Genomic DNA, 11,020 nt, shown 5'->3' with positions numbered 1-11,020 from the left:
CATATGGTAAATTTTCTTTTAAATAATTTATTTTTGGATTACCCAATGCATCAGTTACGTTTTAAAGATGTATGAGTGATATGCTCTCTGATCTTTCAATTCTAGGTTTCTATGGGGTTCTTAGTATTTGTTGACATTTTATGGAGTAATTTTGAGTTGTTGAGTTTTATTTTGATACATTTTTTTGTTAAACTTAACACAGTTTTGTAAACATATGTAGAGAATTATCTAGGGAGAAGTCAACCCCATGTTGGATGAGGGAACAGTTTTGAAGTAGAAAGGATATGCTAGAAGTAGGCAATCCCAAATTGAAGAGATCAAAATCCCAACTCACCGACCATCATCAAACAACTTGAATGATTCATGTGGCATGATGGCTTCTATAGGAGACTCAACAAGGAATTTACTCAACCTCCAAGTCCTTGATATGTCCTATTTAAAGACATTGGTTTATTTCTGATGACAATGTCAAGATTTCATTTCTACAATTCAAAGAAGCTTAAATTTCAGCTCCTATTTTTTTAGGCTTCAAGTTGAATCCTTCCTTTTTAACATTTGTATGATGATTTTGATGTGTTAGTTGGAGCAGTTTTAGCTCACAGGGTAGACAGAAAGCCACTTTCCTTAAGTCAAGCTAAGGTAAATAACAACACCCCGGAGAATGAATTGCTAGCTATTATTTTTGCTTTAGAAAAAGTCTGCTCTTAAATAATAGGTTTCCTCATAAAAATCAAGGTTAACAATGTGGATTTGATTAAGAACTAATATGAGGTGGAAATCCAGGATAGGTACAATGTGGTAGAACCAACTAAAGATTGGAACTAAATATGTATTTTAAGATGTATTCAGTTTTACTTTTTATGATTAACATAATTTTTTAGGAGAAACAATGGAATAATCATTCAAAGATTATTCAAAGAATAATCATTCAAGTTTCATCATATGTCAGGTGATCATTCAAAGATCGTCATCAACATAAGACTATCGCATTTGAAGAATTAAAGTTTGGATTCTTTTGTTCTACATCATTGTATGATGATTTTGAGTAGTGATTTAAACGCCTTAGTGAACTTGATCAATCTATGTTTTAGTTGCTTGGACCACAAATAATGAAATTAACTACAACACTACACATCAATTATTCGTCCATTTTCAATAAGACTTCTCTAAAATTTTGATAACGACAACTAGTTTGGCTGCGCTCCTAACTTTCTCTAACGTTTAGCAAAATATGACTCACAGAACTTATTATGTAATTAACATTTGGATTAGATAATATTGATGTTACTAAATGCTCAATGTTAGTATAATATAAGAGCTCTTTCTCCAAAAGTAGGACAGAAAATTGGTGCAGAGTGTTCAACAACAATTGTTGAACATTGAAAGTAGCAGAAAACCTAAAATTAAAAAATTACTTGTTCGAAGAAGCTTGATTCTTGTCTTCAGCAGCTGCCTTGTCCGCGTACTCTTTCAACTCTTTTCGGTAGATATCCATCGCCTGAGCTGCCTTGTCGTTCCAGACTTGCTTCTCTATAGCGCTTAGATCCTGATCAATAATTGACTTAGACCAAAGTTGTATGAAGGGATTGAAATAATAGAGGAGAGAGAAAAGAATGAAAAAAAGATAGATAAATACGAGAGATCTTGATGTAGAGAGAAAAACATAGAACGAAAGAAAGAATATTTCATAATTATATCAAAAAGAACAATTTGAACAAGGCAGTGAGGGACAAGATGCGGGGGATTAACAATGAAGATGGAAAAATAAAATGAAGAACAATAAAAAGAAATATTCATGAGGATTGAGTGGGGGAGAGATTGAACTATAGATTGACAGAGAGAGAGTGTATGTGTTTATTAGAAAGAGAGAGGACAATCGAACCTTCCATTTCACTGAAATGAGAGCATTGAGAGTAGAAATATCAATCCCAGGCCTCTCCACTTGCAGAAGTGCCCTCGTTTCCTTGCTGAAGAGCAAAAAAGAAGACGGTGGTCTTTTGGGTTTATTCGGATCTGTAACATTCTGCTTCTTCTTCCTTGTTTCCTTGGCCTTCTACACTCCAGAATAAAATAATAATATTATAAGAAGCTGTGAAGAAGCTTTAACTACAAAAAAGATTTCATAAATTAGCAATCCACCTTGATGATGTGACCTGTTTTTTCCTTCTTCTTCAGCAACTGAAGAGCCTCTTGTTTCATGACCTTCTGATGTTCTTCTTCTTCCTTCTTTAGGTGAAGGGTTTCCTGAGATAAAGTTTCATCTTTGAGTCGGCAAAGTAATTCATTAGATAAATAAACCCGTAAATGTAAAGTTCAGCAATCACCTCGGCTTTCTTTTGTGTATATTCTTCCATGTGCTTTGTGTAGAGCTCTTTCTCTTGCCTCGCCATCTCTTCATATCTAAGCTTGCTTTTGGAATCCATGTTCTTCCACTCCTCACCCGTAATCTTTGCAATCTGAAAGAGAGGGATTATAAACTGTTATAAAAGAGAACCGGGTACGCCCAGAAGAGGAAATTGAGGGATTGAAAGTTGAAGCCCGCCTCAAGAACACTCTTTTTATCCTGGCCCAGCGCTGCTCTACGTTCATTGCAGAAGAGGAAGAAAGCGGACATGGGTTTCTTGGGTTTCGAAGGATCCTTCTCCTTTTTTGTTTTCTTGATCTCCTTCTCAGACTCCTGTTTGAACTGAATATACTGTTCCAGAAGCTCCATGGCCGTCTTCTGCATCTTCTCTTCTTCAAGAAGTTTCATGGCTTCTTGCTCGCGCTTCTCCTGGCCTAGAATTTGAAGGTAAGCCTCTTTCTCGGACTGGTATCTCTCCTCGTACGGTTTCTTCTCTTCCACGCTTAGAGATTTCCATCTTGCGCCTAATAAATTGGAAATCTCTTTGAATTCTGCCTCCGGCTTCTCCTTCTTGATCTGTGCATCAAACTTCCCTCAGCGATCTATTTCGCCTTCCGATTCGTGAATAACGTGAAACAACTGTTACCTCGTTCCACTGATCTTTGCACCATAGCACGTAGGCAGGCGAAGGCTTCTTCTTCTTCACGTCCTTCTTCTCCAGATCCTTGCTGACAAGCGACTGGAAAAGAGGAATACTCTGCAAAACTCGCAAGAATAATAAGCGCGAAACTCTCCGGGAAAAAAAAACAAACATCGAGTGAAAATCGCACCACACTGGGATTAAAATCCCTAGTTTTCTGGAGTTTCTTAATTTCCTTATGAAGCTTCTCCCGCTCCTCGTCCTTCTGCTTTAGAAGCTCGTCCCGCTCCTTGATCATCTCATCGGCCTTCTCCTTCTCGATCCGGAGCTGATTGAGCTTGGCCTGCAGCTCTTCAAGATCATCAGCGATTGAAGCTCCGGCGTTGCTCGATTTGGGCTTATTTCCAGCCTTGGACTTCTTCGGAGAGAGCAAATCGCTGATTCCAGCGCTCTTGCTCTCCTCGCTCGACATCTCGTTGGTGGACAGATCCTTCAAAGCCGCCCTGCGACCTCTCGGCTTCTTCTTCTGCGCTTCGAGAGCAGGAATCGCCGCTACGTCCGCCATTGTCTGCTCTCCTGCTTCTTCTACTTCCCGAACAAGACAAGATTTCGAGAGAGTGGAAACTCGGGTTTATATAGGAGAGGACGATAACCCCAACGGTCATCAACCAAATTTGAATTTTAAAAAAGTGGGACCCACATTTTGGAAATATTAATAACGATAGAACTACACTACTGGGCCGTAGTACAGGCCCATAACCGTTTTAGACGGCCCATTACAAAACATTGGGACCCACGTATAGGGTACGGACGTGGACGGGAAGGTTTCTCGTCCCGCTTAGAGCCTCGGGGTTCGGACGAGACGGAAATTCGTTCACCGGAACATGGACGGGACGGACTTTTCGTTCTACGACGAGAAAACCGTCCCGTCCCCTCTGTACACTATAGGTGGGTCCCACTTTTTGTATTGGGCGATCTAATGGCAGTTATGGGCTCTAATGGACGAATGTGCAAAATTTTCATTTTATGATTTTCTTATCAATTTCTTGTTTTCCATACCCAATGTCATAAGTAATCGGGCTGTCCGGGGTTTTTAACTGTTCTGCTTGGGATGATTACACAATAAGGTTTTGGATGGGATAGTGCAGTTTTGGACGACCCAAAAAAAATGGGACATGAGATGGAACGAGAACTATCCCCAACCGTCCAATGTCCCCTGCCTGGAGGATCGTGCACTATGAACCCACGTGTTGAAATTTATCTGCCGGCCAACTCGAGAGTAGACATGATTGTTCTGTTCTTTTTGTGCTAATTTGTGCGTATTGTTTGTTCTGTTCAGTTTTCCAAACAGAACAAAAACAAATTCGAATAGAACATCGCACAGACCCATGTGCAGTTCTTTTGTTCACTTTGTGCAAATTTTGTTCTAGTTTTGTGCGAATGTGCGAATTTTGTTTGTTTTCAAAAAAAAAAAAACAGAACAAAGAACAAGGCCGTGCATGGTTATTTTGTGCGATTTTTTTCTCATTTAAAACGAACAAAACAGAACAACCATGTCTACTCGAGAGCCTAATGAATGGGACCCACTGTTTGGAAATAATAGCAAAATAAAAAGAGAAATATAAAAAATAATAAGCTACTAGGCTGAAGGAAGAAAGTGGGAGACAATATGGAGCGAGCCCGTGACCACAATTAAACGGCCCAACCCTATATCAACAGGCCCATTTGGGAGGAGCTCGTTAGCGAGTCTCAAGGAGGCCATTGGCAAGCCCAAGCAGCTGACGAAGGCTGTGGGCCCACCGGGGTTAATTTTTTCATTCGGCCCAATGGGCTTGAAGCCAAGGCCGAGGCCCGCGGCCGCATCCACCCAGGCATCTTTTAGAGAGAGAGCCGAGGCCGTGCGGGAACTGCTGCCCGCGATGCTCGCCTCCGTCAGCACCACCAGCTCTGGCCGTAGACCTGAACAGAATTTTAGAGAGAAAATGGAGAAATTTTCAAAAAAAATAAAATAGGAGACTTTTTATTTTAGGTGTTCGCTGACGATAACAAGTTATCGTCATCGTCTGTCAGCATGACTGATGATGATAATTTCACCATCGTCTCTCGTCACCAGAGCAAGATTAACACAGGGACAATGATGGGAGACGATGATGATTATTATTTTGTCTTATAACTGTCATCCATTCGAGGACGAAAAGTCGACGACGACCCATGATCATCATCTGTGATGGCAAACACAACATTTGATTGTTGACTTTTTAGATGTAGTTACCAGAGAGGAGTTGACTTGCAAACTTGAGATGGTTCTTGTCACTGGCCATGGCGACCACCAAGGCCAGATGCCGGTTGGGAGCAACAGCGTTGACCATGTCCGCCAGGGCTTTGGCAGAAGCTTCAGTATGGGCTGAAATTTATTGATTATGGATAAGAACAGAGAAGAATGGGGATCGTGACGATGAAGATGCATCGTGATCATGACCATAATGACTATGATGATCTCGTATCCTCGTAACTGTCATAAACATAAGTGAATAAAATACTGCGTTAATAATGAACCTGTCATGTTCATCATCATTCGTTCAAGCTAAACATGTATGACAATGAGGACGGCAAATTTTGTGGATGACGATGATGAATTCATCATCCATCTGCTGATTTTTTCAGAGTAGAGTTCACTTGTCAACAAAGATGATGACAAGTGGACAATAACCATGACAATGACGATGACAAAATGTAGGGATGACCATCATTCTTCACCCACCAACCTCAATTGGCACAGGTTCTCATGCATAGCCATGATTCTTGAACATCGAGGTGAATGAAAGAATAATTGAAGAGCACAAAAGAAATTTGGGTAGAAAATTAAAATAATCCTAGAACAGTCATCATGGTTCCTACCTGGGATCTGTGGACAAGTCAGATAAAAGATTTAAATCATGATGAATACCTCCATCAAGGAGCACTGATACTCCCGATAACCCTAGCCCTTCGATAGCAGCTGAAGTCAAGAACTGGCCTCTTCCGGGTAACTCCGTCTTCTCCAATCCCTCCTGGATAGACTTGGCAGGAATCGCCCATCCTATAACTCAAAAGATTTTTAGAGGAGATTGTTTTTGAGGATGTCAACCAATGAGAAAAATGACAAATCACTAAAAATAATTACTACTATTATGATACTATGTTTAGATTTAATGGCTAAAACATCTTTTAAACAGTCAAATAGATTTTTACTAATTTTGGTAGCCCTAACGACAGTCAATGCACTCACCCTGATTGCGGAGACACAGAGCAGTGCACGTCGCAGTAATGGCATTCTGCAGCTGATGATGGCCAAGCATTCGCAGATTAACATCAGAGAAATCTCCTGACTGCAGAAAAAAATACTTATTTTAGGCTTTTAAAGGACTAGTTGCAAAATAACATGTCGCCTCTAAGCAGAAGACAATATCTTACCAACCGTAAGTCTCTTTCAATGTTGATGTGAATATTGCATGACTGGCATGGCCTGCAATCGACAGTTCCAAAGCTTTTGATAACTCCATGAACTCCAGGGTCACACCCCGACACTACCGGCGAATCCAATGCTGAAGCTCGACCCCGGATAATGTTTTCTATATGTGGATCAAATGGGCCGCCAATCACCACCTGAAAAGCAAAAGGGGTGAACCGTCAAAGAGAGTTATGGTAAAAAGCAACGGTGATTGGAGTGAGAAGAGGGGGGGGAGGAGGGGAGCGAGGAGAGGGGAGTAATCTAGAAAACCAGGTATGCAGCTTCCGGATTGCAGATTTAAGGTTTAGACCTTAAGACTTTAGGATGTTTGGGTTTAGGGTTTTATGTTTTGGGTTCAGAGGTTTAGGATATAGGAAAATCGGCAGCCGTTCAACATTCTAAATTTAAAGTGAATGATTCATAGTTGATTGTCGTTAAAATTTTCACCATGGTGAATGCAGATTCTCTTTGAAAAAAGATAAGAAAAAGAATACCTATTTCTTGAAATCGATCAACTCTAACCAAGATAAAAGAAGAAAGAAACATAAGAAGTATCAGTATCAGAGCATGAGGCATAACTAAAAAGACGATAATTTTGGATTTATTGAGATCCTTGAAGAGTGAGCAAAGAGAAGAGCAGTACCGGGCAGTTGCTCTTTATGATTCCTGATTTTGCTAGAGCAATACTCTCTAACGATCCTCCAAGGGCGGCCAAGTGTTCCTCTCCGATAGTTGTTATAACTGCAGCGGTCAAATTTCTGCTGCTCAGGACATTCGTTGCATCTCGCATGCCACCAAGGCCAGCCTGTTAAATATAGAGAAAGTATTAGAGTAGATCATTTCAGAAATGAGTGAATTTCTTTAGGATATGATATAAAACATGTAGAAAATACAAAAAAATGTAAAGGTGGAAGACGGTTGCAGAATAATCACAGACCTCAATGACTGCGATATCAACTTTTTCTCTCGAGAACAGAGCAAATGCCAGAGCAGTAAAGACCTGATGATATCACAGCAATAAATCTTTAGGTAGCCGCAGAAGTTAATAAAAATTTGAAGGGATGGGAGCGCTAGGTGTGCACATGGATAGATGGATAATATGAACAGAGAGACATGAGATGCTTCCAAACAATATGCTAACAATGCAATTAGCAGAAAAGTTGATACGTTCCTCATGAGAGAGTGTTCCCAGGATGAAGAAGAGAATGGGCAAGGTCAAGGGAGAGGCCAAACGGAGGAGATAGGGATCGACCAAGGATGAGCCGCCGGAAGAGAGTAAATAGGAGACGATCACGAGGGATGCCGATCGCAGAGGAAGAGAAACGGCTTGGATATAGAGGGGAGAACGGACAAGCGCTTCCAATAGCAAGATACTTTCTGGCTACCCTCCTAAAGGGAGGGCCAGCCTACTTAAAGAGAGCATGCAGAAGCAAAAAAGACAAGAATGCCCTTAATATCAAGGTTATTTAACAGATCTCCAATATTTGAAGAAGAAACAAAGAATACACGATAGCAATTTGATTATGAACTTGGATAAAGGCAGCCCCCACTTCAACCAGAATGAGTAATTGGTCAAGAGAAAGTTTTACGTTCACTGACCTCAAAATGAGTAAGCAATCCATTCTCTGACTTGACAGATTCGTCGATAATTCTTTTCACATCATAAAAGAGATTCCTCAGCGTCTTAGCTGAAACATAGTTTCCGCTTCTTCCGAGAGACATTCGCTCCCGAATGGTTCTTACGTGTGGACTGCCTGGGAGAAAAAGGGGATACTCATGCAAAACTTTCTTAAGAATAGGACATCACAGTTAACATGAATACACCAATGAGGAAGAGATTGATGGTGTAAATTTTCAGCGAGCATTAAAATTTATTTGAAAAGACTAGAGAAGTGGGGTTAGCCATCAAGGTAGACTAAAGGATCGCGTGTGAAAATGGTAAGTAGATAATTATAACTAAACAACATTGATACAATTCGCTAATATTCTCTGCCAACCAATAGCCACAGAAAAGAGTCAATCATCAAGTATCATCAATCTGGCTCATCAATAATGTAATGGTTAAGCCATTTGTTTTCACCCTGATAGTGAAGCGAGTAAAACGGAAATGCATCCAAGATTTGCAAGTAGCCAACATCAGAACCATTCCCGGAGTTCATTTGTTTAACATTAGGCAAGATAAAATAATCCTTATACAGAATGACAGATAAAATAAACAATAGAAGTCTGGGAAAATGCGAGTGGAAAATAACAAAATGACGGCCATGGCACAGAAAGGGAAGAGGAGCAATCCCCAATCTTAGAGAAAAATAGAAACGGCTAACTTCTACTCCTGACAAAAAATAAATATCTACAGGTAATCGGGAAATTTAGTGAAGGCTATATTGCCTAGACACGTATGTAGAATTTGATGGGCATGTGCTACATTATAACAGAAGAGATCACACAGACTCTTGAGAAAACAAAGAATTTAACCAGAAAGCTTCAGAGTCAGAAATATGCCGCACCCTTGCGGTAAAGGTGGTTAGGTCTATATTTTTTAATTAAAAAGGTGGTTAGGCCTATATACTGTACTTATTTTTTCGATTGATCTCAAAGATTTACGATATGAGGATTACTGATTTTTTTAGAAAATAATCCATATATTCCATTCATCTACAGTGCAAATTAAATGTTCTTACCTTTGCTTCGAAATTTGTCACCTCCAATGATGAGGCTTTTCAAAATGTCAAGACGAATGGAGGTGAATTCAATATTGTGAAAATAGATCTAAACACAGTTACTTAACCTTGGTTGCATCACACACTCACTTAATAATGACGGAAATTCAGATACTTGACGCACAGAACTTAATTTTAAGCACCATCCAACAGAAAAAGATAGATTTACTAGTCATATAAAATAATGATGAATGTCTGGATGTTTGATTCTCCAAAAGCTTGCTTTCAGTGCAGTCCAAAAGGTAAAATTGAGTAAAAAGTTTTTCTTCGTCTAACGTTGAGAGAAACAGAAAAAATGACCGGACCTTGAGAATATTCTGGGGAGAGATATGCGAACAAAAAATTTAATGGAATCCGAAAATAAACTGGGTGAAAATAGGAATGCCTGAGGACGCATCCTATATATATATAACAATTTCTCAAAATATTTACTTAATAAACTCAAGTATGGAGGCATGGATGATGTTAAAAGAAATTTTCAAACCTCGAATAAGTCCCAACATTGAACCCACTTTCCCGCAGTATGCTAGAAATAAATGCCGCGGTTGATCCTTTCCCTTTTGTCCCGGCAACGTGAATTGCCTAATCGAGATTAACACAATCAAGTTATACTTAATTTCCTCCTTTGGCATTCAAAATCTATGCGAAGGAAAGAAATGCACAGCTCATATGAGACTACGGAAGACAATACGCGAAGCAGAATTTGGAAGCTGACCAAAAACGATTCAAACTCTTTCGTCACGGATGCTGAGACCCATTGTCTAGTTCAAACACACAAGGGCGTCTATAATAGATGAAATTAATGACTTCAAAAGGGCACACTAGTGATGAAATTATCTGTTGTTCAAGTGAATAACAATGTATAAACTTCAAATCATACGCGTAAAAGCAATGAATTAATAATATTGTCATTCAAGCCTGATACGACCAAACTCTGGAATTTAAAATTCAGAGGAAACGCCAAAAGACATCCATGATTCGCCAATGAGAATTCAACGAGATGAACAGCGCCGCCAGCAGCACTAGTGAATTCAATTTGAAATCACCAGTGACGATTGTATAAACTCGAAATCATACGCGTAAAAGCAATGAATTTATAATCTTGTCATTCAAGCCTGGTAAGACCAAACTCCCAAATTTAAAATTCAGAGGAAACGTCAAAAAACATCATTGAATCGCCAAGGAGAATTTTCAACGAGATGAACAGCGTCGCCGGCAGCACCAATGAATTCAATTTGAAATCCTTCCAATTCAAAACGAAAAATTAGACAGCAACCAACGAGAGCGCGAGAAAACTCACAGGGAAATGATGCTGGGGATCGCCGAGGCGGCTCAGCAGCCGCCTCATCCTCCCGAGATCAAACCCATCTTCAGAGTCCACTCCAGCGTCCTTGGGGACCCCGTCCTTCTCATAATTCTTCAATCTCTCCATGAAATTCAAGAAATCGGCGATCTCCGCTTCCTCTCCCGCCATGAATGCCGATGAACAGTGTCGAAGCCCCAACCCCCATCCTCCCCTGCCGGCCGGCCCCTTTCGTAACATCTCTTCCTCTGACAACTAACGAAGAAGACAGAACCATTTAATAGAGACCTCCGGGTCGGACTGGATCGGGTCGGATCGGATTGAATCGGGGTCGATCAAGTGGGCTGGATCAAATAGAAAAGTGTACAGGGATCGCTCCAGTAGACATGGTCGTTCTGTTCTTTTAGTGCGAGTTTGTGCCAATTTGAACAGAACAAAAACAAATTTGAACAGAACATCGCACAGACCCGTGTGCGGTTCTTTTGTTCGCTTTGTGTGAATTTTGTTCTAGTTTTTTGTGAAT

The 11,020-nt window shown here is 40.2% G+C and overlaps 2 protein-coding genes across 3 annotated transcripts; both read right to left on the bottom strand.

The window, feature by feature from the left end:
• Positions 1–1,301: 1,301 nt before the first annotated feature.
• Positions 1,302–3,600, bottom strand: LOC144709785 (high mobility group B protein 13-like). Its single transcript, XM_078583430.1, has 7 exons — positions 3,175–3,600; positions 2,991–3,101; positions 2,543–2,920; positions 2,325–2,456; positions 2,140–2,244; positions 1,883–2,053; positions 1,302–1,546 (listed from the first exon to the last, which is right to left on the bottom strand). Exons 1-7 carry the CDS (start codon positions 3,547–3,549, stop codon positions 1,412–1,414), a joined length of 1,407 nt encoding a protein of 468 aa, XP_078439556.1. The 5' UTR covers positions 3,550–3,600; the 3' UTR covers positions 1,302–1,411.
• Positions 3,601–4,480: 880 nt separating this feature from the next.
• GLA1 (Folylpolyglutamate synthetase family protein) lies at positions 4,481–10,732 on the bottom strand. Of its 2 annotated transcripts, none has more exons than XM_078583281.1 (10): positions 10,495–10,732; positions 9,679–9,776; positions 8,074–8,224; positions 7,412–7,474; positions 7,118–7,279; positions 6,438–6,629; positions 6,253–6,352; positions 5,932–6,063; positions 5,257–5,388; positions 4,481–4,943 (listed from the first exon to the last, which is right to left on the bottom strand). In XM_078583281.1, the coding sequence occupies exons 1-10, from the start codon at positions 10,666–10,668 to the stop codon at positions 4,624–4,626; spliced, it is 1,524 nt and encodes a 507-aa protein (XP_078439407.1). In that variant the 5' UTR covers positions 10,669–10,732; the 3' UTR covers positions 4,481–4,623. The 2 variants fall into 2 exon arrangements, with proteins under 2 accessions (XP_078439407.1, XP_078439408.1); XM_078583282.1 differs by having other exon boundaries at positions 8,074–8,228; positions 10,495–10,634.
• Between the last annotated feature and the right edge of the window lie 288 nt (positions 10,733–11,020).

The sequence above is a fragment of the Wolffia australiana genome, chromosome 11 (genome assembly GCF_029677425.1).
Source record: "Wolffia australiana isolate 7733 chromosome 11, ASM2967742v1".
NCBI lineage: Eukaryota > Viridiplantae > Streptophyta > Magnoliopsida > Alismatales > Araceae > Wolffia > Wolffia australiana.
This window is presented reverse-complemented; position numbering and strand designations above follow the sequence as displayed.